The 27921-nt window shown below is 52.1% G+C and overlaps 7 protein-coding genes and 1 pseudogene across 7 annotated transcripts; 3 read left to right on the top strand and 5 right to left on the bottom strand.

Moving 5' to 3' along the window:
- Positions 1-841: 841 nt before the first annotated feature.
- SAPIO_CDS8558 (uncharacterized protein) lies at positions 842-2062 on the bottom strand (the record flags this gene model as incomplete). Its single annotated transcript, XM_016790172.1, has 8 exons — positions 842-864; positions 935-998; positions 1070-1150; positions 1233-1410; positions 1483-1585; positions 1653-1782; positions 1843-1880; positions 1960-2062. 8 exons carry the CDS (start codon positions 2060-2062, stop codon positions 842-844), a joined length of 720 nt encoding a protein of 239 aa, XP_016640435.1.
- A 3588-nt stretch (positions 2063-5650) lies between these two features.
- SAPIO_CDS8557 (uncharacterized protein) lies at positions 5651-8292 on the top strand (the record flags this gene model as incomplete). The annotated part of the gene is made up of 5 exons (XM_016790171.1): positions 5651-5702; positions 5781-6562; positions 6650-7502; positions 7580-7815; positions 7930-8292. The coding sequence occupies 5 exons, from the start codon at positions 5651-5653 to the stop codon at positions 8290-8292; spliced, it is 2286 nt and encodes a 761-aa protein (XP_016640434.1).
- A 383-nt stretch (positions 8293-8675) lies between these two features.
- On the bottom strand, positions 8676-10095 carry SAPIO_CDS8556 (uncharacterized protein; the record flags this gene model as incomplete). The annotated part of the gene is made up of 3 exons (XM_016790170.1): positions 8676-9259; positions 9334-10006; positions 10069-10095. The coding sequence occupies 3 exons, from the start codon at positions 10093-10095 to the stop codon at positions 8676-8678; spliced, it is 1284 nt and encodes a 427-aa protein (XP_016640433.1).
- A 650-nt stretch (positions 10096-10745) lies between these two features.
- Positions 10746-15310, bottom strand: SAPIO_CDS8555 (DNA-directed RNA polymerase III subunit RPC1; the record flags this gene model as incomplete). The annotated part of the gene is made up of 3 exons (XM_016790169.1): positions 10746-14707; positions 14973-15094; positions 15222-15310. The coding sequence occupies 3 exons, from the start codon at positions 15308-15310 to the stop codon at positions 10746-10748; spliced, it is 4173 nt and encodes a 1390-aa protein (XP_016640432.1).
- A 958-nt stretch (positions 15311-16268) lies between these two features.
- On the top strand, positions 16269-19535 carry SAPIO_CDS8554 (DDHD domain-containing protein; the record flags this gene model as incomplete). The annotated part of the gene is made up of 7 exons (XM_016790168.1): positions 16269-16517; positions 16597-17693; positions 17756-17859; positions 17920-17988; positions 18051-18462; positions 18554-19324; positions 19409-19535. The coding sequence occupies 7 exons, from the start codon at positions 16269-16271 to the stop codon at positions 19533-19535; spliced, it is 2829 nt and encodes a 942-aa protein (XP_016640431.1).
- A 161-nt stretch (positions 19536-19696) lies between these two features.
- Positions 19697-20401, bottom strand: SAPIO_CDS8553 (annotated as a pseudogene; the record flags this gene model as incomplete).
- Positions 20402-22710: 2309 nt separating this feature from the next.
- Positions 22711-24996, top strand: SAPIO_CDS8552 (Fimbrin; the record flags this gene model as incomplete). The annotated part of the gene is made up of 5 exons (XM_016790167.1): positions 22711-22733; positions 22816-23026; positions 23126-23826; positions 23915-24900; positions 24965-24996. The coding sequence occupies 5 exons, from the start codon at positions 22711-22713 to the stop codon at positions 24994-24996; spliced, it is 1953 nt and encodes a 650-aa protein (XP_016640430.1).
- Positions 24997-25526: 530 nt separating this feature from the next.
- On the bottom strand, positions 25527-27623 carry SAPIO_CDS8551 (Sterol O-acyltransferase; the record flags this gene model as incomplete). Its single annotated transcript, XM_016790166.1, has 7 exons — positions 25527-25719; positions 25822-25855; positions 25920-26016; positions 26080-26198; positions 26274-26925; positions 27005-27126; positions 27197-27623. The coding sequence occupies 7 exons, from the start codon at positions 27621-27623 to the stop codon at positions 25527-25529; spliced, it is 1644 nt and encodes a 547-aa protein (XP_016640429.1).
- Positions 27624-27921: the final 298 nt, after the last annotated feature.

Below are 27921 nucleotides of genomic sequence, written 5' to 3'. Positions count from 1 at the left end.
GCCATGAAACCTGAGTAGGTTGGCTGGCTATATTATACCCCCTCTGGCTATATTATAAGCCGCTCATCTTCTGCCGCTTTTGCCGCTTCAACCACCATCACCGCTCGCCTCCCACGATGCGATGCCACGAACAAGGTCCATCACACCTCATCATGCGCCCGTTGTTGGGTCATGGCGTCCAAGTTGAAAGCCCAGTCGTCTCCGGCTCTCGGTCCTCGGGAGGAGTGCTTTACGTGGTGATCGCGGATTCAAGCGAGAAGACGAACTGGAACCACTTCAGTTACCCACGGGCATTCGGGCGAATAAGAGGGCGGTATTAGTTCAAGCTTCGGCGATGGCACAAGGCGGCCCGGAGCCGATTTGTGAGACACTACCCTATGGAGGCCGGCCGTCCGTCTATCTCCCGATTCGAGGATGGAAGCCTGGTTTTGTCTGTCGAGTTCCACAGAGCTCGCTTCATGCTCTACAACTCTATCTCAGTGAATCATTATAAATGCGGTTTTATTTCCCCATCCATATTAGATTGCGGAGGTTACTCTTTTGTAAACCCATTTCCTTCAGAGTCTTGTCCAAGGCGTGCGAACTCCGGAGACCCGAGACGATATAGTAGACAGAATAGTCTGTCTTTCTTATCCTGGAGCCGTGAGGATCCTTCCTGCCCCTAGCATACAGGATTTCAAGATTGGCATACTGCCCACTCACTGCAGTCTGTTCCTCTCGTGCTGAAATGACATGTTCCGATATCAAGAATTGGAAAGAGAAGACGAAACATATCTGATCTTAAAAAATCAAGAATAAAGACTAACTTAAGTTTCTCAAGCGGCATTTGCAAGTGAATCAACTAGCAAGCGAGGGGAGTAGAACCTGTTTCCCGTGTTGTTAGCTGAGTATATTCACCCTGCAGCTGTACTGGTCAGGGTGGGATTCATCTAACCTGGAGTTTTGTATCCTCCTCGAAGACCGCTATAGATGTCCACAACAATACCTGGATCGTTTGCCTGCCAAGGAGGAGCCTCGTAGTTAGTATTTACTAGTAGCTCAATGGCATTAATCGGGCCTCGACACTTACAGGATAGACACCGGGAATGCTAACAAGATCAGGCTTCGCAGTCCCTGTCCCGCCCGTCACCTCGATCTGAGCACACTCCATCTACGAGAGTCGAAAAACCTCCGTTAGTCGTTTTATGTTCTGGACTTGGATTGTGCTACCATATGTCGGGCCAATGACTTACATAAAACTGAGCGCCCCCAGGACTCCTAGCGCCATGGAGCGCAATCATCTCCGCGCGGAGGAGGTACTGCCCATCCTCGATACACTCAGGGATGTGAATGACTTGTTTCCCCTGGTTTTTGATGACCTTGTCGGTAGCCCACGCGTTTCCTTGAAGCCCTTCCCGCTGAATGTTAAACCTGGAAGGATGAAGTCCCGTCAGCATATTCGCAGAGATCAAAAAGAAGCGAGATGCAGTGGGTTATCAATACCATCCCGGACCAACTCCCTTGTCGGACTTTGCATCAGTCACCTTCTTAAGGTAGGCCAGAACAGGCCCCTTATGGCTGGGGTCCATGACATCATTTGGTCCCGCTGCGTCCCAGCTAAAGGTTAGCTGTGTGGTTCTCGGAGCATCTCCAGTGCTTCCTTGATAACTTACAGTCGAGCGTGTGGCGCCATATGGCAGTCACATTTGTACCTGCCTTTACAGAGATGATCTTGTCCGTTGAACCTGTGGGATTAGGCGGACCATTGCAAGCCATGGCGTCTCCCTGAACATTGGTTTGCGGCTAGCCGTCGTTAGAAAGGAGTGAATATTCTTTTTTTCTTTTCTTATCACAAATACTTACTCCATCATACGTCGGTACTCTCACACCTTGGCCGACACCTAAACAAACAACCTGCGTCAGTCAAATCGTCCTGGGTAAGGCGGCTACCGCCCACCTCCAATATCTGGTGGTAATTACCATAGGTGGTTCCGTCAACCTCGAGCTGCACGAAAATGGTATGGGCAAGCGCTCCGGGGAGGAGGCTCGTGGATAACAGACTTAGAAGGCCCAGGAATTTCATCTTCAATGCTGGTAGAAATGGCTTCTCCCCTTGCCGTTTCGCAACGATGGTGGATGTGGATTGTTATAAACACGCCATCGCGGAAGAGAGGATCAACAGAGTCGAGGAACGAAGATGATCGAAGGAGGTCAACTAGAATCTATTATCCCTAATTCTACGAAGCAGAAACACCGTGCATAAAACACTTGGGGCATAGCCATTTTGATGATATCGCCAGGTGATTCATGTGTCATTAGGATAGTGTTGGGCAACGAAGCCTTGTAAGACGTGAGGCAAGAGGACGGAAGAAAGTCGTCCGCTACTGTTTTAAGGAATGAGCAGCCTCCCGTTTTAACTCGTGACCTGTAGCTAATGAGGACGTAGCTAGCACAATGTGGAAAGACAGGAAAGGTAAGTGGTGAACTTCCAAGGTTAGATCATTGAACGAGCATAAGAAAACGGCATGTCGTCGATCATTGTGCACATCATAACAGCCAATGCGATGAATGGGGCCTGGTTCACTAGTCACGGACGGCCCATCAGCATGATGAGGTGGAAAGCTGACGATGACGCAGATCAGAGAGGTTTCATCGGGAGTCCGTGGTCGAGATATATCGGGCGAGATAGCCGGATCTCTTGGCCACGTCCGGATTGGCTTGCGGGAAGACCGCTTGAGAACGGTCCAGCTCGTTCGTCCTGAGGCGGCTGCGTAGGACCTCATCGCGCTCCGGGGAAAACTCAGATAGCTGTTAGGCGGTGTAGGGTTCCACTAGCCCCAATTAGAGGAGATTGTAGAATGATAGTGCCGAGGACTAACAAGTCTGTTGCTGTGTCACGGGTGCGCGTGAAGGAGAGTGGCAGAGTCTTCCTCCTTCACACTCGCAATAAAGCAAAGCAGTAGCCCTTTCACTCGCGTAGAGTGCTTGCAGTATGGGGTAAACCGGTCTACATACGCTGTGTAATGTGTAATCTCTTACACAGACAAAAATCACCCTATAACTTACACTAGAGGAGTTGGCGGATCTCAAAGCCGTCGGGGAAAGAACCCTGACATCCTGACCTGGCAGTTGCAGGCATGTCGGGGGACCCCGCGTTCGTGGACGGGAAGCCAGCCCGATGGGAAGCCAAGAGAGAAGGCCGACGGGTCAGACAGAAAAAAAAAAAAAAAAAAAAAAAAAAAAAAAAAGAAGAAGACACCAGGCGAGGCATTCGCATCTGCTAACCCCACCCGCCTCCCGGTTTAACGTCCTGCTGACATGAAATTTTTCTGTGGGGAGGGCGGGATGGAGCGAAGTGCTGGGAGAACAGACGATGCGGAACATCTTTGCAATATACTTGCATTCCCAGCAGGAAAGGGGCTAATATCAAGTCGGCGCGAGATCAAGGAAGGTAGAGGGACGTAATACCGAGGGTGGCAGAAGCGGTGGGATTTCTACCTGTGACGGAGGTCCATCTATCCAGCAGATGTGAGAATTTAGCCATAGTGCGGCAGGTTATGGCAGGCATCGGAAGATGAGTGAGTGGCGTTTACGACGGATAACCGGGAAGGGCAATCCTCGACGTGGACGGTGACCTAAGTTTTAGAGAATTGGTGATGGAAGGTCGGATTCGGTCCATATTGGTCGAGAGAACAGAGATGATGGAATCTGGAAGCTTGACGAGGATGGGTTGCTGCAGAGTTTGGAGATGTCCTGGAAGGGGAAGGAGTCCCCGTGGAGTTGCACAAGCACAAAGTCAGAGTCAGGGTCGCTGTACGAAGAACTTCGTACAGGTACCTTTTTAGCCGTTTGGTGCATCAATTGATTGGTTGGTGCAAGAAAATGTACTTCATACAGTGCAGATGAGAAAAGACTGTGCTGTGAGACGCCGATATTGCCGCGGATTGCATTTGGCGTGCTGCTCCGGGCTACTGTTAGCACTATCAGGTGGGCTACTCTTGAGAAAATACAGTGCGAAGTGGCGGCCACACTGACTTGATGCTTCAATTACCCGATTCGCTATTAAACTTTATTACATTGTGTTCTAAACTAATTTCCCCCACATTGAATCTCACGAGGCAGCACAGCACAGGTCTTGGGCGCTCGAACTAGCCCTAATAATCTCGGCTGCTGCAGAGCTGCAATGCACTGGTAGCACTCTTCGTCCGCCTGCACCTTACCCAGAATTGCCTATGGTTTCAGTGGTTATTAGCACGCTTTAGCGGCCCATCTCTTCCCCAACTTGAGATAATCATTAATTACAAAGGTACGAAGTACATGATGGGGCATCGTCAATCCGCAGATGAAGTTCCTGGACGCCGTCCTCGATGCCGCCCGCGATGTGCGGTTGATCAATTGAATTGATCTTGATCAACGATCTTCCGTTTCTGGGCCTGGCAACCCTCGAGAATTTTAGGCTCTAAACTCAATCCCAGCTCCCACCCCCCAAGCTGAATTGATTTGAAGAATCAAATGGCTTGGCTTCTACTATTCGTTTCCCATTGATCATTGTGTGATTACCTTCCTGCAAATTCTTCATGTCCCTCGTCCCGATCCTCTCGGAATGGAGGTTATAGGTGGCTCTTGGTATGAGTGTTCTGATCACATATTGAAGGGTCAATCCCAAAGTTCGACTGATCAGACTTACTTCATGTATGCGGCCTACCTGGCTGGCTCTATCATCTCCTCCCTCGTCCCTCCCTCCAAGTCCTCCCTCATCCCCCGGGGGTTCCAAATCCTCCAATTCATACCATTGTTGGACCTTCGCCCCCAACAGTCTGTCCCGATGCCTCGCACGTCTCGACGTTCGGTGTCGCTCCGCCGATGTTGTCGGCTGGTGGTGCTGGAGACCAGGTCTTGCTTTCTCTCTTTCCACTCATGCCGATTCCTCCTTGCTTTAGCACTCTGCTCATCGGTCTCATTGCCGACTTTCCTTCCATCGATCTTAATTGACCTGCAATGTACCAGGTACGGGGTAGAACGACTCCAATATCGAGCTCGTCTATCCTCCCCCACAACCCAATCTCTTCCAGCCTGGCGGCCTCGGCCCAACCTATCGGTCATGTACCTGCATACAAGCTCTCTTAACACCTTCTCCGCATCCCATATTGCCCTCCTTGTTGGTTGACATGAATGTAGACTCATCCAATTGATCCCATTTGACGTCGGCTCCCTTCCCGAGCCCCAAAGGGAGGGAGGAGGACCCTCGCATCCTCCCATACTCACCTTGCCTCCGCCCTCCGCTCCTCACTTACAAGCATTCTGCTTTTTACGGGAACCCCGCTAGCCTTTTTGTTCCCAATTAGCCATTAACGCCAAAAGGAGGTAAACGAAAAAAGTGCTCCGACACTTTACGAGTAGACTCGAATTGGACTTTTCCCTATGGCCTACTCCCTTTCCCTCTTGTTCGGCTTATCAAAGCCGCCAACGGGTCTCTATTCCCATCGTGGGACATGGGTGGTCCTCCCGTGAGACTTATTAAATCCGTCATGCCCTCCCTCCTTCTCCCTCCGTCTTGAAAGAGCCTGTCCCTTCTAGGTCCTCTAGCTTGCTTACCCGGACGGACACCTCAACAAGCGTTTTTTACGAACCTTCAAGAGTCCGCAAGAGTGAGTCACTTCAGGAGGGCATCATGCAACTTTCGCGAGCCATCGCTGCCGCTGCCGTTGCGGCGGCTTCTTTCTGTGAGTTCAGTTTCTCCTAAGGAGCCACTTACGTCGTCTGAACCGTGGAAATGAGGATCGCTAACAACTCTTTCCCAGCTTCTGGCGCTCTCGCCGATGAGCGTGCTGGCGTCGCCTCCGCCACTAAGGCGACTCAGAAGCGCGCTCCCGCTCCCGAGCCGCAGCGGCGCCCTTTCTGGCCACGCCCACCTCAGTGGGATGATCGCGACGATGACGAGCCAGACTGGGATTGGGGCTTCGGCGGTGATGACGACGATGACGACGAGGATGACTTCGACTGGTCTGATTGGGCCAGGAGGAATCGTCGTCCCGCCCAACCCCCTGCCGACGTCGATCGGCCTGTAGCCGGCTCGGAGGACCCCGAGACGCCCACCCCCACCGAGTCTGCTGCTCCCGAGCCCCCGGCAGAGGAGGAGGAGGAGGAGACGCCTGAGCCTCCTGCAGAGACTGCTGCCCCCGAGGAGCCCGCAGAGGGCGAACCTGAAGAAGGAGAGCCTGAGGAGTCTGAAAACCCCCCCAATGATCCCTCGGCCACGGAGTGCGTCCCTGTTGGTGAGGACGATACTTGGGATTATGTCGTCATTGGCGCCGGTGCTGGTGGTATCCCCGTTGCTGACCGCCTGAGCGAGGCCGGCCACAAGGTCCTTCTTCTCGAGAAGGGTCCTGTCTCTACCGCTAGGTGGGGTGGCAGCCTGAAGCCCGACTGGCTTGAGGGTGAGGATCTCACCCGTTTTGACGTCCCCGGTCTCTGCAACCAGATCTGGCACGATTCTACTGGTATTGTGTGCAGCGATATGGATCAGTTCGCTGGATGTATCTTGGGTGGAGGTACGGCCATCAACGCCGGTCTCTGGTGGAGGGTAAGCATATCTTTTCCCCCCCAATCTTGGATGGCCATCTTGCCGGTTTCGTGCTTTGTAGTTTAACTAACCAAATCCTCCAAATAGCCTCATCCTCTTGACTGGGATGACAACTTCCCAGAGGGCTGGCACGCCAAGGACGTCGAGGCCGCAACCAACCGCGTGTTCACTCGTATCCCCGGCACCACCCACCCGTCCATGGACGGCATCCTCTACCAAGACGAGGGCTTCAACGTCCTCGCCGACGGTCTCGCCGCCGCCGGCTGGACCCGCCTGGAGAACCCCAACGCCCAGAATGACAAGAAGAACCACACCTTCGGCCACACCACCTTCATGTTCTCCAACGGCGAGCGCGGAGGTCCCCTCGCCACCTACCTCGTCACTGCCAGCCGCCGCGACAACTTCCAGCTTTGGACCGACACCTCCGTCAGGCGTCTCGTCCGTGACGGAAGCCGCGTCACCGGCATCGAGCTCGAGTGCAACGGTGCTACCGGCCACTCTGGTATTATCAAGGTTGCCGACTCTGGCCGCGTTGTTCTCTCGGCTGGTACTTTCGGTACCGCCAAGGTCCTCATGAGGAGCGGTATTGGCCCTCGTGACCAGCTTCAGGTCGTCCAGAAGTCCGCCCTCGACAATGAGACTATGATTGCTGAGGCCGACTGGCTCGAGCTCCCCGTGGGTGAGAACCTCATCGACCATCTCAACACCGACGTCGTCGTTGAGCACCCTAATGTCTATCAATACAACTATACTGCCGCTTGGGCGACCCCCGATGAGAGTGACGTTCAGCTGTACCTCCGTGACCGCTCCGGTATCCTCGCTGCTGCCGCTCCCAACATCGGCCCTATGATCTGGGACGAGATTGAGGTTAGCGACGGCACTACTCGTCAGCTCCAGTGGACTTGCCGTATGGAGGGTTCCTTGGACTACTTTGGCAACCGTAAGTTTCATTATTCGTCCTATCCCCCAGGAATTGAGACTAAAACAGTTCGAGGCTAACATGGCGATTTTCCCCAGACACCATCACCATGAGCATGTACCTCGGCCGTGGTGTCGTCTCTCGTGGCCGCATGGGTCTCACCCCTGCCTTGACCTCTCGTGTCATGACGCTTCCTTACCTTAGGGGCGACGAAGGTGATCGCGAGGCCATCGTCAAGGCTCTCGACAACATTCGAAACTCTCTCCAGGATGTAGAGGGCCTCAACTTCCTCTCGCCGGCTGACAACATCACGTCTGATCAATATGTCGAGGATGTAAGTTTTTTTTCTATTCCCCTCTCACTTTTCCTAACAGTTTTGCCCATGACCCGTTTTCTACGAGCAAAAACCTCGACCTCTTTGCTGACTTTTTCACCTTTTTTTTTGCAGATGCCCGTCACCGTCAGCCGCCGATCCAATCATTGGATGGGTACCGCCAAGATGGGCACGGACGATGGCCGCAAGGAAGACGGTACCGCCGTCGTCGACACCAACACCAAGGTCTACGGCATCGACAACCTCTTCGTCGTCGACGCCTCCATCTTCCCCGGTATGGTTACCGGCAACCCCTCCGCCATGATCGTCATCGCCGCCGAGCGCGCCGCCGAGAAGATCCTCGCCCTCCCCGCTGGTGGCGAGGAGGAGGAGACTCCTAGCGAGGAGGAGGAGGATCCTGTCGAGGAGGAGGAATCTCCGGCCGACGAAGAGGAACCTCCGGCCGAGGAAGAGGGTGATGATGAGTGCAGCGAGTGATTGGTGCTGGGTAAAATCATCCCCTTTTGTTTTTCTTTTCATTTTCTCTTTCCCTTTGAGTATTGTCATGACTCTCTCCGTTTGACCATCTGCTCGGATCCAAGGACAAGCCAATTTTCCGCCTCGTTTGTACCGGATTGGTTTCTCTGTATATATAGCACCTCGCAGAAAACCATTACCTGCTCATTGTACATAATTTCTAAATATTTGGAAGCTTGTCAGATATCCATTCTTTGTTTTCGTGAAACAATCTAGATTCTGCTCCAACAAACGTGAAGCGAAAAATAAACGGCAAAAAGAGAAAAGCACAATATCCCTCCATAAACTCCCCATCATTCCTATTCGCTAGACAAAATTGGAAAGCAAGATAACAAATCCCTAACTCAAGAAGTCTTGGTGAAAAACTTCGTAATCTTCCCGGGTCCCGCTTGACTCTCACTCTTCTTCGTCGGACTTCCCTTGCGGTTACTCGTCGCACTGATCTTGGCCTTCCGCGGCGATTCCTTGACGGAAACCTTGGCTGGAGGCGCCACAGCGGGCGACGCCGGGGAAGCCTCCCTCTTGTGGGCCACAGCGTGCACATCTTTCTTCACGTCGTGACTTTGGGATGTGCTGGAGGCTTCCTTCTTCACCTGGGCTCCTTCCTCTTTCTTCGTCCCGGCCTTGGCGAAAAAATTGGCAATATTGCCTTTATTCTCCTTGCTGGACACGGGAATCACGAAACTCGGTGAATCGTTGCCAACCTTGCCGACCTCCTTGGGAACGGGGTAGACTTCGAGTTCGGTGGTAGTGGGTCGGAGTGCGTCTTGCAGCTCTCGCGTCCACGTGCATCGTGATGGGTCGAGCCAAGCCTTGAGTTCTGGGGAGCCGGGCTCAAGGATGGCGGGCATCCGGTCGTGGATGAATCGGACTGCTGGGTTGGCGTCAACGGTGATGATTGTATAAGTGTATATTTTTTCTCCCGAGTCTAGACGCATGTTAGTCCCACTCTCTCGCCTTTCGTAAACCTGAAAGTAGAAGAAAGTAAAGAGTCACACCTACCTTCATAGGTGACGCAGTCCCAAAGACCTGCAAATAACATCGGCCCGCCGTCTTTCCGCTTGATGTAATGCGGTATCTTCTCCTTCGGTCCCACCTTGAGCCACTCATAAAAGCCATCAGCCACAACAACGCACCGCTTCCGCATCTTCATCGTAGTCCACATCCCTCCAGACCGACTGAGAGAGTCGGAGCGGCAATTAATGGTCTTCATGACAGAGGCGTAGCCAGGGTTACGCTTCGTCCAGAAAGGAATGAGGCCCCAGCGCATTGCCTGAAGCTTGTACCTTGAGCTGTCGTGGGTAGGCTTCGTTGGTGAGGAAATATCCTTGGTGGAAGGAGTTTTCTTCGTTTTCTTGGGAGTACCATGTTCGGTTTCCGTGCCGACATCAACCCAATCATGGTCTTCACTCTCCTGCTCAGTCTCAGAAGGGGCTACCGCGGCCTCTAGGCTTTCGGAGGGCTCCGCGTCTTTCGACACTTCCGAGGGCTCGGCTCCGTCAGATGACCCACCAGGCCGGGCTCCGCGGTCAGGAACATCAGCCCGGTACACCATGCCATAGCTGCCGGGCGCGAAGTTGTATGACTGGCGAGGAGAGTCACCGGCATCATCTCCGGGAGCATCCCAAACGGGCATGTCCCTATCCTCGAGATACCTGCGGTACTGCGAGGGCCGCTGTTGGCGGGGACAGACAGTGTTAACGAGTGTGCATCACGGGTAGTTGAGGTGGGTCATACCATAGCAAGTGCGTATCTTCCACACATTTTGGTGGTTGATAAACGGGTTTAAATGATACTTTGATGATATCCTATACTGCTTTTAATGTATGAGGTGCCTTTCAATGACTGTTGTGAACTTTAGGGACATTCTTGGAATGATGAATTCACAGAGGTTGAATCGTCGTGAGTGCCAAGTCAAGGCAGCTGAGCTGAAAACGGCAACCGGGGTGGATTGATAAGTAATCGCCTCCGACAATTCGAGGTTGAAACAGCGGCGACGAACTAAGTACATATACAATTGCAACAGACGTTCATCTGACGTAGCTCCAAGTTCTCCAAAGGAAGGTTCAACGTACGAAGTACGAATTATGTCGACATCGCCTATGATAATGTGACAGTGATCAATTCACTGTGCTGGGCAGGCCGCAGCGGCGCCTGCCTGAGAGCACAATGGATCACAGACTGACATGCCCAGACCGGTCATGCTGGCCCGTTGAGAGGCTCACGCATGCTCGCTCTAAATGCGTCTCTACAGAATGAGTGGAAGAGCTGCAAACTTCGAATTGACATTTTATCGCTATGTATTGTAAACTTATGCCTCCGATTTTCCTGCCTCATTACTAGTACAAATGTCGGCCGCCTGTTTGTAATTGCTTCTGGCGCCGAAGCGAGAACCTCCCAACAAGACTCTTACACTACACGAAAAGCTCTTGTTTCCGCAGCCGCCGCTTCTCAGCGGTCTCCTTGGCCCATGCGTCCTCGAACAACGTAGGCCGCATCTCCGTATCGCTATCCTTGAGCGCAAGCCTTCGAACCACCTGGAAAGCCCCGGTGCCGATGGACATCGTTTGCCCCATAATAATGCACTCGCTGACACCCTCGATCTGGTCCGCCTTCATGCCCGCGGCCGCTTCGAACAAATGATCGGGCGTCTTCTCGAACGACGCGAGCTGCAGCACGCTATCGCGCGTCTTGGACAGACCGAAACGCGTGATACCGTACACCTCTCCCTTGTACGTCATGACGTCGGCGAGCAACTCCATGTGTCGGGGATCGATGTTCATTTCTTTCATGACGGAGCCGATTTCCACCGCAATTGATGCTCGGGCTGCCTCGATGCCGAGGACATCCTTGTTCTCCATGACGTTGTTGGTCCTAGCCTTGGTGCCGAGCACACCTTCGGTCGTCATACACGCCTTGAAGCCGTAACCTTCGACGAAAACCTCGTGAATGCCGTCCGCATCTGTCTGAATAATGGCACGAGAAGCGTCAGGGTAGCCGGAAATAGCGACTGCCGGAAGTGCGCGTCGCAAGAAGCCCGCCCGGAGCACCATGTCGCCGACTTCATCATTGGCAGAGGCCCGCGTTCGCGCGGTGGTTCGTTTCGGCACGTCTACGTCGGTTCGAAGCCGGATCTGGATAGACGCAGGGCCAAGTACCGATATGTCATCCGCTGTAACCTTGAGCTTTCTGTTGCTGCAAATGGCCCGGGCAATATCTGCTGTAGACATGCCCAGGTGCGCAGCTTCGAGCGCCTGCAGATCCAGGTGTAAGATGACACTGCCGTAGTCCGCCCGGTATTCGTCTTCAATCGCTTCGAGAATGTCGGAGATGTACGTTTTTTCGATCCTTCCCTTAACCACACGCGCGGCCTCGATTTGCTTGTTATTCTCAAGGGGACACGTAATGACCGGAGTACTAATCGTCTTTGACGCGTTGATAATCTCCTTGATACGGGGGACACCCTGCGTGATACTCATGCCGGCGACACCAGCAAAATGGAACGTCTTAAGAGTCATCTGGGTTCCGGGCTCACCAATCGAATGGGCGCCCACCGCACCGACAGCGTGGCCGGGTTCCACAAGGGCTTTCTTGTTCTTTTCCAAGCAAAGCTTGATGAATTTCCGCAGGGTTGTCGGAGTAACTTTTGCTACCTGCTCGACCTGCCCCTCCCGCAGTTTGTCTGAGGATCTTTGGAACTCATCGAGGCCAGCTGCCCTCCTCACCTTCCTCAGTTTTTCCACGCGTTTGTTCACATAGTTTTCCACAGTGCGCAAGAAAAACCTGGCACCTTCATGCTCGTCGATGCCCATATCAGTTGAATCATCGTACGAGAGCTTCTCATTCAGTAAACCAATGCGGGGGTATCGCTTGCGCTCTTGGTCAAGCATAGAGTCACAGAATTGCGTAATCTCATGGGGAAGCATAGGTGCCTCCGAGTTGTCCCAAGTGAGGTTTTCTGCGTGGGTCCATGTCCGGTCAAAGTGCACTGGCACGGCGCTGCCCTCCATGTCGACAGGATCGAGTTTGTCGGCGCCGAACTGGAACTGGACGATATTACCGCCCGACGTTCTAACGGTATCGTCGTATTCCATAGAAAGATCCTCCAGTGACTTCATAAGACGTCGTGACATGTAACCGGTTTCGGCCGTCTTGACGGCAGTATCGACCAAACCTTCTCTTCCGGACATGGCGTGGAAGATGAACTCGGTGGGCACGAGACCCGAATAGAAGCTGTTTCTGACGAAGCCCTTCGAGGGCGGCTGCCTAGCATTCTTGGGGAAGTGAGGAAGAGTGCGATCCTGGAAGCCATCAGAGACACGCTCGCCGCCGATAATCTGCTGTCCGACGAGTGCCACCATCTGTGCGACGTTGATCTCGGATCCCTTGGATCCAGACTTAGCCATGATGAGCGGGGAGTTGTTTCGGCTAAGTGTATTTATACAGGCTTTACCAGCTTGCTGACGGACACGGTTGAGAATTCCGGAAATAGCGTTCTCCAACGTCTGCTCCATCGTGCACCCAGTAGCCTTCTGCAGTTTCCCATTCTTGAATGTTTCAATCAATTCATCGCACTCGCGGTATGCCGCCTGGACTAGTTCACTTTTCTTTTCGTTCAACTCCTTCGTAGGGAAAACATCTCCGATCCCGATGGTGAAGCCGCGGTTGGTAAGATGCCTAGCGCAGAGCCTCGCCAGCCGATTCATAGCTCCGACCGCGGCATCGGGGCCGTAATCTCGCAGAATGACATAAAAGATCGAGTCTTTCTTGCCGCCACCGACAGTAGATTTGTCCATCAAGCCGCACATGACTTCAGAATTTCTGATCACGAGCCATCCATCGTTTGGATCCATGTCAGGACACTGACCGGCTTGCGACGAATAGTCTTTACACTTTGCGTCGAGGTTTACCAGGACCGGAGATGACTTGTTGGGCCTCATGAGCACATTGAACACCTGCTTTCCCGTCCACATCATTTGGGGTTTGATGATGGCTGGAGGCGGCAGTTCTAGGTGGGTTTGGCCATCGAGCATGTGCATGCATACATAAGTGAATGTCTTGCGGTCAAAGAAGCGATCCTTGCTGCTAATGAGATATGCCGCGGTGATGAAATCCTGGGTAGCCGCAATGATGGGCTCGCCGTTCTTGGGGGTTGCAAGGTTATGCTTGACACCCATCAGGTTAATCGCTTCGGCTCGCGCCTCTTCCGTCTGGGGAACGTGTAGGTTCATCTCGTCGCCATCAAAATCGGCATTGTAGGGAGTGCAGACACACTCGTTGAGGCGGAATGTCCTCCAGGGCCGCACCTTGACCAAGTGACTCATTATACTCAACTTGTGCAATGATGGCTGCCGGTTGAACAAAACCACATCTCCGTCTTCCAAGTGTCGCTCCACAACGTCGCCTATGCGAAGGTCCTTGGCGGTTCTCTCACGATCCGCCCACTGCAAGTTGACCTTATAGCTACCGTCCGCCTCGTTCTTGAGCACGCCTTGGGCGCCGGGCCAAACCTGGGTGCCGTTCCTGACGCAGCTCCTCAGCTTTTCAATATTATGTCGCTGAACCCTCTCTGGATAAGTCAAGTTCTTGGCCACTAGAATCGGAACGGCAACCTGGTCGATTCCAAGGTTAGGGTCCGGGGAGATGACGGTTCGGCCGGAGAAGTCAACTCGTTTTCCCGACAGGTTTCCTCGGAAGCGACCTTGTTTTCCCTTTAGGCGTTGACAAAATCCGCGTACGCTCTTGCCGAAGCCTGGCTGCTGCAGGCCGGGCACTTCGCTGTTGACGTACATCGCAATTTGCAGTTGCAAATATTCCCACTGTTCCATGATTGTCTGGACGGGGGAGCCCCGTTGCAAAGCCGACCGGATCATGCCGCTTACCCAAACGATATCGGCCAGTTTTGTCGTAATATCGTCCTCGTTACTTGCGTTGTCTTGGGCAACTGAAGGCCGAATACAGATGGGAGGTGCAGGGAGGTACTGCCATAAGAACATCTCGGGGCGGCCCTCGCCAGGCTTCAACCCCAAGAGCTCACAATCGGTAGGGCTGATCATCTTGAAGAGATTGAGCACCCTAAGGGGGCTGAGATCTTCCATAGCCTTGCGAAGGTGCTTCTCAAGCTCCGGGTTGTGGGTTTTGGCCTCGGCAAACGACTTGTCGAATTCGACCTTACTCTCAGGGGGAATCTTCTTCAAGGCCGTCGACTTGTTGAAGAAGGAGAACTTGTCATGGGCGAGCTTGAGCACGCCAACCTTCCGAATAGTACCGTTGACAGAGCCACAGTAAGGACAAGTCTTCACCTTCCGGCACATCTCGTTGATCTTTTTGCATGTTTTCACGCGTTGGGTGTTGTCTCTATCGGTTCGTCGCAATTCTTTCAAAAACGACTGTCGGTCAGGCTCTAGTAGGAGAACTCGGGCGCAGTCCTAAGAAACAAAGATCATATATCAGTAAAAGGCCATGTGACGGGATCGGAGACGGCAAGAATGGGAAGCAAACCTTGCATATGTTTTGAAGAATCGTGATGATGAAGCGTAGATAACCAACATGGAAGGCGGGGAGAGGCAACCGGACTTGGCCGAAATGTCCAGTACAATTCTGTAGGGCTTCCTGGCAGGTTGAACAAGTCCCGGACTTACTGGACGTCCCGAGGCGCGGGTCGAGAGGGCCATGGCGGTATGGGGCACGGTTGTTCTCTATGTCGTACAGTAGCCGATCGGAGACTTCAAGGACAGCCTGGTTTGTAATGTCTTGGTTGGATCTAGAGTATAGGTGAACGGTGATGTTAGCACTGGTGATAGAGGAGGGTAAACGCCAAATGTCAAGCAGCGCAGGTGTACAGGCCGCGGACGCGCTGCGCCTGGGAATAAATAAGGGTCGGAACGTACTGGATGCCAAACTTTATCTCCTTGAATCGCTTTGGGAGCTTGTCGACGAGTTGCGCCTTCACAGGGTCGCCTGCAATGGGGGCTGCCATGGTCGCTGGGAATGGGTATCAAGATGGATCGGTGGATCGCGGGGAAGAAAACGCAAGCGAAAGAAAGATATGGGTGGCTGAATGGCGGAATTATGGCCTGCAGACAGATATTAGGCCCACGATAAGATGGCTACCGGGTCTCCAACATCTTCTTTGGGATTAAAGTTGTGTCGTGACCATAGAAATCGGGATCGCGTCGGGGAGGTATCATGAGATGGTAGTTATTGGAACAGTATTTTTTTTTTTTTTTGTCACTTCAATGTCCACAGTCTTGCATGAAAGAAGAATTGGAGGCACCAAGTCTCAAGGCGGGAAGGTGGGGTAAAATGAGTCAACCGTATTGGATCAAGCCGCAAGTGCGGCGACCAGGCAATGGTGGGGTCCGCTGGCTGTATCTTGATTAGCAACTTCACCCCACCTGCAACGTGCCGTCATGGAATGAGGTCACTGGTGTTGGCGCCTCTGCCAACGGCGGCCAGCTGTTCGTGTCGCATATGACAATTGATATTGATGCGTGTTCGGACATCAATGAGACGTACATTCTCCGAATAGGATCCCCTCCACTGCAGGGATGGTGAGCTTGCCATGGTCGAGATTCTGCATTTCCCAGACTCTCGATTTTCGCCTTCCTAGTCCTTGAATCAATTTTCTGATATTAGCGTTCCTGCAACAGACAGCTGCCCGACAAATCGGGTTTCCGATTCCCATGGACCAGACGATGCAAGATCTCTCTGCCTAGTCATACGTCGTGAGAGCATCGAAGCTCCTTCTATTACCACCCTCGATATCTCGCCCCGGCTGGCATACGACGTGTCCTGTCCTCAAGTTGGCTCGTCTTCTGTGTTCTTGTCTGTCACCGCAGTCTCTGCGTGTGCCGCAGACGAAAGCACTTGTGTCCCAGTTGACCCATCCAGGTTCTCTGTGTTCATGGCCTACGCATATCAGGAGATTTCGCATCATGGCCCAGCCTCCAGACAAAAAGGCAGAAAAGTCTTACCTTTACTCTGCTGTAGATTCTCTTAATCCCTGGGCTGCAAATCGTGCATCCGGTTCGGCCACTCCCGAGCCTCCCCCGACGCCACCTCCGGGGCCAGCACCGTCCCCTGGACCAACGGACCATAGTACCAACTCGCTTTATGGTATTAGTCGCAGGAACTACCCGCCTGACTGTCCTCCCTTGAAGGTTCTTTGGTTTCATGCCGTCGATGTAAGTTTAGTTCCCGCTTCTTCAACACTCGGCTGAGCCGGACCATACGGCAGCAGTACTCACCAACCGCATCATCCAGGTCCCTAAGCGCAAGCCGGCTTTCCTAACAGGGCGTCGCAACAAACCTACTGCAAAGGAAAAACCGCCAGTGCTACCCAAGAAATATGCCGCATTCGTGCCTTCAGATTCGAGGGCTATTGAAGAGGCCTACCAAAAACTCCTTGAGGAGCGTGAAGATAGCTCTCGTGATTCCTCATCCTTCAGGAGGCGCGCAGCGACGGGGTCAAGTGACATCTTACCATCTACTTCCACCCATGTCCCCGTCAATGAAGACTTCCTCTTCGACGTGGCTATCCTGCAGCGCGAACTTGCTCCGGTGTATTGGCTGGGACCTGTTTACGATGTGCGACGGGGCACATGGTTCTACCAGGAAGGCTCTAACCTTCGCCCCTGTGAAGAGAATCTCGCTTCTCAGCTCGAAGACGGTTACCTCAAGACAAAGCCATGGCTAATATCCACGGCTCAAACATCTACCGAGAGAGACGACCAGAGAGACCGCTCTGATTCCTCCTCTACTAACCCCACCTCGAAAGATGCTATGTCTGCTGATGCATCTACGACACCCGCAAAGTCCGCCAGTGCAGTAACCTCTCCACAATTACCGTCCTACCGGCTCTTTGGTTCTTACATGAACAGCGTTGCCACGTACCAAGATGAGAATACAGCGTGGCTATCCTCTGATGGCATCTTGTCATGGGTGACCTCTACTGTATACCAACGATTCGCCGGCGGAGGATACATGAGCGGCGTCAAGTTGGTGCGGGGTTATTCTGAGCCTGGAAAGGCCAAAGATACCGCGAAACGGCCTCAAACTCCTACCGATTCTTCTACTACGGACATGTTGGACGAGAAGCAGCAAAAGGCCCTTAAGAGAAAATCTGCTCCGCCCTCCACAAGGGCACCGTTGATTAAGGAACCAGAAACTCACAACACCCCTTCATACCAACAAACGTCTGGACTGGGAAGGAACTCGGACAAGCTAGAAGAGGAGATCCGCCGCCGCCAGGAGCAGGAGATTAGCGGTGACTACAGCCCTGAACATGAGGACACCCAAGGTAGAGATATAGAGCACCTAGTACTGGTTACACACGGAATCGGCCAGCTCCTCAGTCTTCGGTTCGTTTGCCTCTGCTTTACCTAAAATGAACTCATCCAGCACCTACTGACATTTTCAACAGACTCGAAAGCATGAGCTTTATCCACGACGTCAATGTCATGAGGAAGACTATGAAGTCCGTGTACTCTAGTTCGGCTGATTTGAAGGCTTTGAACGGCGAGTTCGGTGAGAAAGCTGGTAATTGTAAGGTGCAAGTACTACCAATTTGCTGGAGGCATCACCTAGACTTTCCTAAGCAAAGAGAAGTCAAGCGTGAGCAAGATATCGGGGTCACCAACGTTGATGAGGATGCCTGTAAGTCAGGCCGCCTCATGAAAAGCGATACGCAAAGCTTCGAGCTAACATCCCCCCTTCAGATCCAGCACTTGAAGATATAACAGTGGAAGGCGTTGCCTTTGCCAGGTCCATGATATCCGACTTTGCACTTGATGTTCTTCTCTACCAAAGCGGCTATCGAGAACAAATTATGACCATCGTTTTGAATGAGGCTAATCGGATTTACAAACTGTTCAAGGAGAGGAACCCTGGTTTCCAAGGAAAAGTGCATCTTACGGGCCATTCCCTTGGATCTGCCATCCTCTTCGATCTCCTTTGTCGGCAAAAGGAAAGGGAGGAGAATACACAACGTAAGATTTTCGGAATATGGCCTTCTTCTTCGTCCAAGACTGCCCCAGAGAAAAATCCCTCGGACTTGTCATTCGATTTCGATGTGGCCGACTTCTACTGCCTTGGATCCCCCGTCGGGTTATTCCAGATGCTCAAGGGAAGGTATGTTTCTTCACTCGACGACAGCCTGCGTTTTCCATCTCAAATATGCCATCGCACCGGAATCGGGCGGCCAACTGACTTTCCCAACCAGAACAATCTCCGCGCGTGGCTCGCCGCACTCAAGGGCGTCGCAAAGTCCGTTGGATCCTGATCTAATTGACGACCCATTTAGCGCATATGCAGACCAGCGTCTCTCGCCAGTAACGGGTTTACCCTTCTCAGTCTCGTCCCCTCGGGTATCACAATTGTTCAATATCATTCACCCATCCGACCCCATCAGCTACCGTCTAGAGCCATTAATAGCCCCCGCCATGTCCACGCTAAAACCGCAGGTCCTCCCGTATACGAAGAAAGGAATATTCAGCAGCATGACTCCCCAAGGTCTCTCTGGAATTGGCGCTATGGTCGGGCAGAGTGTAAGCGGTCTCTGGTCCAGTCTCAGCGCTGGAGTTACGTCAGGCCTTTTGAACAGGAGCCTCGGGCTCAGCAGTGAAGACGTTGCCCGCATCACTGACGCTACAGCCGTGGACCAGGATCAAAAACCAGGAACACGGCCCTCAGCCTCGACGGGTGGCGTAATTCCGGATACATCCACGCTCGGAAAGCGGACAGACCAGCGAAAGATGGAACTAGCAGACCCTGCCAATACTGCCGGGCGCACAAGCCTTAGTGGTAACGATGCGACTTTGATCGATTATGATCTCGAGACCCTATACTCCAAGTTTGAGAAGGCGCAAGCTTCCGGGGCGGAGAGCTCGACGCAAGCAGATGAACTCCATAAGAAGGCAAGGAAGATGCGTGCCGAGGAAGCCAAGGTGAGAGCGCTCAATCGGAATGGCCGGGTGGATTACAGTATTCAAGAGTACGTTTTGACTTGCATCCTTTGCTACTTATCCCTTCTTCTGCCTATCTCTGTTACTCACCTGACTTTTTATATTTTATATAGGAGCGTCTTGGATTATAATCCCATTAACACCATCGCGTCACACCTGAGCTACTGGGGAGACGAAGACGTAAATCACTTTATGCTCTCCCAGCTGTTGTCCAGCAAAGCTAGAACCAAATCCACGTAGCATACTCTGTTTGGAGGCCAGACAATCGGGTGTCATATTGCGGTTACATCATTTTTGCATGTAGGAGTAGGACAGATCCAGGATACGTAATAGAAAATGTGAGAGGGTGGGGAAATGGGGGAAATGTTTTTCAGGATTTTGTAAAGACCAACCGTCAGAGATTAACTCTGTGGTGTCAGAATGCCGGCTTGCAAGAGCGGCATTAGTGCTGCTATATCGTGTGCAAGCACCTCTGGGGTATTCCCATTAGCATCCCGTAAATTCCTGAGATCCTGAGCACTAGACAAAATCGTGAGGCGTCCTAGGCCATAAGCCTGAGCCCGCGCCCTCGCCGTCTCAGGAAACACAGCATCTGGTAAGCTCGACGAGAGCCACAAGAGCAGCCAGACCGACTCTTCCTGCCCCGCCTCGACAGCAAGATGGAGCGCAGACTGCATGCCCGCCAAGGGATCCTGATAGCGAACGAGGCGGCCCAGGGCCTCTTCCGAGTTACCGGCCGCATCCTCGCTCACGGTGCGTAGCAGGTCAATGGCGCCTTGGACGTCTCCCTCCGCGGCCATGATGTGGAGGGCCCGAGCGGGGCGAGCTTCGGGGTTAGATTCCAGGTAGGCCTCCTCGGTGAGCACGGGGAGAATGTCGAGGTTTTCCTCCACGCCGCCCTCGCTGATGTAGGTCGTCAAGATGGGAGGTTGGCCTGATGAGCTAGAGCTGCTGGAGTGTGCGGATTGGACGAGGAGAGAGCCGCATGCTGGGCACTGGAGAGATGAGACGACTTGGGTGGCGTTGTCTAGTAAGCACTGCCTATTCCTCGAGTTAACAAGATCAGATGCCCTCGACTGGCGGAGAGAGAGGCAGCCTCTCTTCATGGCCGTACCAGTGGAAATTACAGCCACAGGGCAAGCGGAGGTCATCGGGCACAGATGCAGCCGCGGAGGAAGTGCCTTCGTCGTCGGAGTCAACGACGGACATGAGCAGAGGCTCATTACAGATTTTGCAAGTTGCCATGCTTTTAGGAAAGAAGAATTGTTTAAACTCGACAGTAAAATCAAAATTTCAAATTAGGGTGAAAAAGAATCCTCGCTCGAATGAGAATTGATATTGATTTGCTTGGGAAAAGTTCAGCTGAGTGAGCTCCCGTAGCCCTTTTCTTAGGAAAGACATTTTTAGCCAAACATCAATCAATCTCCAGATGCAATGCAGTCAACAAGCTGATAATTGGAATTAAGTTATAAATTGATCCTCTTGACAGGCGCCACAGCCAGGACAGCATCGATGCCAGCTGTTCTAGTGTACAAAGGTGGTGGGGATTCTAATCGATCCGACAGTGATTTGATCGGTCTCTGCACCCGCCCACCTACGACCTCGATCAGATTCCACAACCCCCGATCACAGCAGGCAGCAGACGTGTCTTTTATAGCAAGATTCAAGGTCGAGAACCTGGAGCATACGCATTTCAATGATACTGGTGCTCGCCTGGTCTCGCCAAGACACTCGGGCGAGCTGACGCAATGCCGTCAGTGGCTGCCATCAATGATTGACGTCTGCCTGGTTCTTCATGCATTGGTACCTGCTTCTAATCCTCAGCTCCGTCCTCGATCCACCACCAGATTTACCCCAACTAAAATCGAGATCCTTTTTAAGGTTTACATTCTGTGTGTGACGGTAGAATTGGATTGCCTAGCCCGCTTACGCATTCCACTCGTGGCTGTTTTGGATGGTGACGTTGGCTCCTCGTTTGGCATGAACTACGTACGAAGTCTGCCAGTTCGTACTTCGTATTGATATAAACTACCAGGGTTTTTCCAGGGACACAGCAATGGTCTGGCTCAATGTCGTTGAAGAATAATAATGTTCCATCTGATTCTGCCTCTCCCCCCTCCGTAGCTCCCGGTCGCGTCAAGTACGACGTCAGACAGCCCTTTTTTTTTTTTTTTTTTTTCTACAAGGATGAATATAACTCAATAGTTTGCTATTCTCAAATGGAGCTTCATTTGCCGTCGTAAATCCTCGCCTGAAGTGTCAGCAATGATTCGGCTGCTCAGATGAAGTCTTGCTCTGCCCCTTGACGTGTCACACAGCCAACAGCCAACAGCCCAGCCCATACATCCTTTCAAAACAAGTTGGATGTGCTGGTAATAGATATCAGATAATGCCCCAGCACTTGAATCTTGAACTGTGGCGATTGGACCATATCAATAGGGCATGCAGCTCGATGTACACTTGTAGGCTTAGGAAGCTTTAAGCGAGGCAAAACAGTGGCGATCCAGCTCTCTGGGATCGCTCCATTTAATAGCATCTGAGGGAATCGCCAGAGGCGTATAGAGTTGGCAGCATCGCCTCATCAGATTTAACCACTGGAGGTTAGAGGCTGCCATGTGTCCGGCCTCGAAGAGCCGCAGACTGCCACGACATACAAGCTCGCCCCAAGGCCATCCATTGACAGACCAGACAAGAAGGTGTAAGCTTCCCTAGAATCTCGGTCCTCGTTGCACATTGTCCAACGGGACTCCCGAGGATCTTTTCATAGAGCAAGGCCTCTGTCCGAAAGGGGGCAGGCATCAATTTCTGTCAATAGGACTTCTCTAGTCCTCGTTTCACACTATTCTCGGTGCCTAACATCCTAACGTCAGGGAATTGTATTTAATACCCGCTCCCAGCTTCCCTTCTTCGCGGGCCTTACGCAGTAGATCCATACTTCATGACCCGCCACTTCCGTCTCAAACCCACCTTATAGAATACGCCTAATAATATTGGAAGCAACATCATCAGCTCAGTTGGCTTCAAAAGTACTCACCTTGTACACTCCACTATAATTGTCCACTTTACTAGAGCTACTAAGTACAAAGTACCTAACCTCGTACAAACCCAGTTCCGGCTCCAGTTCCACAGTCACTGTCTCCCCTTCCTCCACCTTCCTCCTAACTACTGTGCCGCCGCCTTCGTCACGAAAACCCCATCCCACTTTCCAACGTCACCGGTTGCGATAGCCACACCACGTTCGTAACAAAAGCGTCTTCCCCAGGATTCTGAATCTCAGCGAGGTCTCGACCCATTTGTTCTTCTATTTCTCGAAACACCTCCCACCCTGTCATTGAAAAGGTCCGGTGCTGTCTGATCACATCACGTCACAAAACCCCGCCATAGCTTCGACCAGACTTCCCACACAACAGCCACCATGAACGTCCTCAAGCTCCAGAGGTACGCAAATTTTCCATCGATAATTCCTACTTCCACAAATTCCTATTATCGTGTCTCGATGTCCTAATCTGCCATACTCTAGAAAATATCCTCAGTTCCAACAGAACGAGATCTTCTCCCTATCCGACGCATTCCGAAGGCTCGATGTCGACGACAAAGGCTACATTGACGAAGCCACAGCTATCAAGGCCACCCAACAAAGTGAGAGACAGCCCTACGATGTTGTCAGGCAGGCTCTGAAAGAGGTCGACCTTGACTCGTCTCGAAGAGTCGAACTCGAAGACTACGTAGGAGTGAGTATCATCAGCTCGAGATTCGCTTCCGTTCTTGCCCCGCATTGTGCGACAGTTCTGTGGCTGACAAGGGAAACCTTACAATTTGCCCCGCTATAGCTCATCGCCAAACTTCGCGACTCCTCGCCTGCTCAGAAGCGCTTATCCACCGGCCCTCCCCCTGTGTCCCCCGCCGGTATTGTCGCCGACCGCACCGGTGGTCATGCTCGTAAGGTTAGCCAGGGAACTGGCGGCGGCAGGATCCAAGTACAGGGATCGAGTGCAAATATCACCCACACAATCAACGAAGATGAACGAACCGAATTTACCAGGCACATCAACGCTGTGCTCGCTGGCGATGAGGATATTGGCCACCGACTCCCCTTCCCCACCGATACCTTTGAAATGTTTGACGAGTGCAAGGACGGTCTAGTTCTGGCGAAGCTCATCAATGATAGCGTTCCCGATACCATTGACGAGCGCGTGCTCAACATTCCGGGCAGGAAGATCAAGAAACTTAACGCCTTCCACATGACCGAGAACAACAACATTGTTATCGAATCCGCTAAGGGTATCGGGTGTTCCGTAGTGAATATTGGTAGCGGAGACATTATTGAAGTGAGGGAGCATCTTATTCTTGGCCTTATCTGGCAGATTATCCGCCGTGGTCTTTTGGGAAAGATTGATATCAAGCTGCACCCTGAGCTTTACCGTTTGCTCGAGGAGGACGAGACTCTGGAACAGTTCCTCCGCCTACCTCCCGAGCAGATCCTCTTGCGGTGGTTCAACTACCACCTTAAGGCTGCTGGGTGGCCCCGAAGGTAGGCTGTTATTTACTCCTTCCCCTGTTGTCCCCCGTTCCATCCTTCCTCGCCCATGAGTGTCACTAATACTAAAGTCCTTGCGCAGGGTGAACAACTTCTCGACTGATGTGAAGGATGGAGAGAACTACACTGTACTCCTTGCCCAGATCGGCTCTGAGTACGGCTGTAACCGTGATCCTCTCCAAGTCCGAGACCTCCTTCAACGAGCCGAGTACGTCCTTCAGAACGCCGACAGGCTTGGCTGCCGTAAATTTCTCACCCCCAAGTCACTCGTCGCCGGAAACCCAAAGCTCAACCTCGCCTTTGTTGCCAACCTGTTCAACACCCACCCCGCTCTCGATCCGATCACCGAGGAAGAGAAGCTCGAAGTCGAGGACTTTGACGCCGAAGGCGAACGTGAAGCCAGAGTCTTCACTCTGTGGCTTAACAGCTTGGATGTGCAGCCGCCTGTGCAATCCTTCTTCGACGACCTGCGAGACGGGACGGTCCTGCTCCAAGCATACGATAAAGTCATTAAGGGATCTGTTAACTGGCGCCATGTTAACAAGCCCCCATCTCATGGGGGTCAAATGATGAAATTCAAGGCCGTCGAAAATACAAACTACGCTATCGAGTTAGGCAAACAGAACGGTTTCTCCTTAGTCGGTATCCAGGGAGCCGATATCACAGACGGTCAGAAGACTTTGACTCTTGGGCTGGTATGGCAGCTCATGAGAAAGGATATAACCGTTACGTTGTCGGCTCTGGCTCAGCGCCTCGGAAAGAGAGAAATCACCGATTCAGAGATGGTTCGATGGGCCAATGACATGTCACGCAAGGGTGGAAGAAACTCTGCCATTCGATCATTCAAGGACCCCGCGATCGGCACTGGCGTTTTCCTACTTGACGTTCTCAACGGAATGAAGAGCAGCTACGTCGACTACGATCTTGTGACCCCCGGACATACCCCTGACGACGCCTATCTCAATGCCAAACTCAGTATCAGTATTGCGAGAAAGTTGGGCGCTACTATCTGGCTGGTCCCTGAAGATATTTGCCAGATTCGCAGTCGCTTGGTGACAACATTCATAGGTATGAATACATCTCGTAACTATCACCCGAAGGAGTTTTGAATTTGTACTAACCGCCCTTGTAGGTTCTCTCATGGCGACGTACGAGAAGATGTAGGCCACGATGAAGTTCAGGGAGGCCTCTTCAACCTGATTGGGGGTAAGCGTGCTACGGAACGGCGGGTTTTTGGAATGATTAAAAAAGTTTTATTTCATTTTTGAAATGTGGTTTCAAGTGTATGTTTGTATGCGTTTATCAAGTTTATCAAGTTTCTCCTAGTTGAGATGGCGTTTCAAGTCAGCCTGATATTTATACAATCCGTGAAGCCTACATATCTATTTACATTCTCCATCCCGCAATCTATTTGACCATCCATCCAACAACTCCAGCCCTTCCAATCCCTAGGAAATGCAAAAACTCCACAAAACAAAGGACATTCTAAATAAGCAAACGAGCGGAAAGTTGACGTCTAAAGGATAAGGTAAAGACTGCAGAGAAGACTCGGGCCAGTGAATAAACCGAACCAGAAGACGATGTTGCCGAGAGTCTTTCGGTTCCTCAGCCACTTTGTACGGCTAAGGCGGACCAACTACATCCATACCTTTCGGTCAGCAGGGCAGGAGAAGGGGTTTTTTCGGCAGAAGGGGTTAACATACAGGCAGCTGGAACATCTGGAGGATAAGAAGGTAGCCTCGGACTTTCTTGAAGAGACACCACATAACCAGCTCATGGATACAAGCAGAGAAGAAGAAAGTAATGAGGGTGGCGGTGTGTTTGTCGACGTTCATGGAGGAGATGGCGCTGTGGTAGACGTGTCGGAGGAGGAAATTGTGCACGGGTCTGTCGAGGAGATGTTAGATAGGAATGTACAGAATGACATCATCGTCAAGACGGCCTTAACATGGGTAGAAGTACGGAAAATGGAAGAGTGAGTCTACGTACTTGTTCCAATCTCGCGCAAACTGGTCCCAGGATACTGGAAAGTTCAAAGTTAGTACGTGGAGATTCAACTTAAACGCCAACGTTGATTTAAAACTTACCGCTGTTCCACCAATCGTCGTAGAAGCTTCGGTCCGCGAAGCGAGTTAACTCGGCGAGAACGTTGAGAATGGTTTCCCATATTAGGAACCAAGTGAGCTGTTTTTGCGAATGCAGATTAGCAAAGAAGGCACATTTCAACCGGACCTCAGGGGCACTTACGAGATATTCCATCATGAACGGGAAGATGAGCTCGCTCAGCATCCAGGGAAACTCTTGTAGGCGCTCGGTGAGAGGCATTCCCATTTCCTTCATGGAGACGGCCTTCATAACTACCGGGTCTGAGGAATAGATGTCAGTAGAGTCCTCTAGATATACGGAGACGCTAGAAATCGTGGTTGGGAGTTCAGACTTACATATAAAGGTCTGCGAGACCATGTTCATGACGAAGAGGACCCCTAGAGTGGCTGCGGTCTTTTCTAGGACGTAACCCCAGTTGATCGACTCAGAGCGGGGATATTCGAGCTCGTACACAACCGTAGGGAACACGAGATACTCGCACAAATTCGAAATTGTGAGATTGTTCGGATACGCCCTCTCGGGCGCAGTAGTATTGCGCACCAGCTCCTTGGTAAGCTGGCTAATTTCGTCTTCAAGAATCACCTTGTAGCTAGCAATCTTCGCTGGACTAAGTGGCACTTCAGAATTGACTTCTTCGATGATTTCATCGATCGCCGTCTCTTCTGCCGGCGCATGTTCAGATTCGAATGCATGGTGGCTGGTCGCCACGACATCTGTGATTCCATCGCTGGAAGGTCCCGAGAAAGACGTGGAATACCCGAATGATGAATCCTCTTCGGGCGTACCCTGGTCAAGTATTCCACGGGTATAACACAGGAGTTCTCGTTCTTGGTACAACGTGGACAAGTGGCCGTTGTAAAAGGCATAGGAGTGCTGCTTCATGAGGAGTACCAAGCCGTGAAGCACGAAAAAGACCGTGTGAGACCAAGGCCAGTCTCTTGCGATGGTAAGGCCTACCACGCCTGCAATGAAGACGGTTTGCCAGAGCTGATTCGGACAATCCGTCAGTTAACATGATATGGAACAGGACCCTGAGGAAGTCTCATGTTAGTTATAGTGTACTCACGTGTTGGAGCAGCCATCCGGTGGTGTTCCAGTCGATATAGTCGTCGACAACGAGCCTCTGTAATATCCAGGTCACTGCCGTGAGGGCACACATTACGCCATCAGACAGCAAGAGAATGAAAACTACATGCATAGACGTTAGACCACGGAGGATGCACTAGTATGGGAGTCAAGGAATTATATTCGGACTCACCATCTCGACAGAACATGCTCCTCATAATATCATTCGTTCCTAACGGATTTCCATACCTGCTCCAATTGTAGAGCGCCGTCTTGAACATGAACAGAGAGACGGCAAGCCAGAAGAGGGTGTAAAAGCCGCGAAACGGGGTACTGGCGGCAGCTTCATTGTGCGAATCGAAGGCCGAGAAGGTCCGGGTGAACACGAGATCCTGGAATTTGCCTTGCGCCTTGAAGCTGAATTTCTTGCCAATCAAGGTCTTTCTTATGGCCTTTCGGCTGAAAGAATCGGAGTACGACACGGCGACGTGGTGTGTGTGCATGGCGCGGGAAGAGTCGCCTAACGCGTGGAGGCAGAGGACGTCTCCGCGTGTGCTGCCCGGCGTGCTGGTTGCGCTGGACCGTGATGTGGTGATTCTGTCGTCCTCGCTCGAATTCATCGCCACTTTGGTGCGCTAGTCAGTCTCACTCGGTCGTGCAAGCTCCAATTAATTGAGCAACTAGTATTTTTTGTATTGAGAAAGGTAGTAGAAGAAGCACGGCATGTGCATTTTTGAGAGACCATATCTGGCAGCTCGGTCGCACGACGTGACGAGCGTCGCACAAGGGGGGGTTGCATCCGTTTATACCTTACAAGGCGCCCGAGGCTTCCAGATCATACGGTTTCCTGATCCTGGAAGCTCCGGTACACCGAGGCGAGGTGTGTGGAGATTATCTAGCAGTTTACAAATAATTTGA

The sequence above is a fragment of the Scedosporium apiospermum genome, assembly GCF_000732125.1.
Source record: "Scedosporium apiospermum strain IHEM 14462 chromosome Unknown SEQ_SAPIO_0121, whole genome shotgun sequence".
Taxonomy (NCBI): Eukaryota; Fungi; Ascomycota; class Sordariomycetes; order Microascales; family Microascaceae; genus Scedosporium; species Scedosporium apiospermum.
The sequence above is the reverse complement of the archived record's forward strand: the minus strand, read 5'-3'. Positions and strand labels throughout refer to the sequence as shown.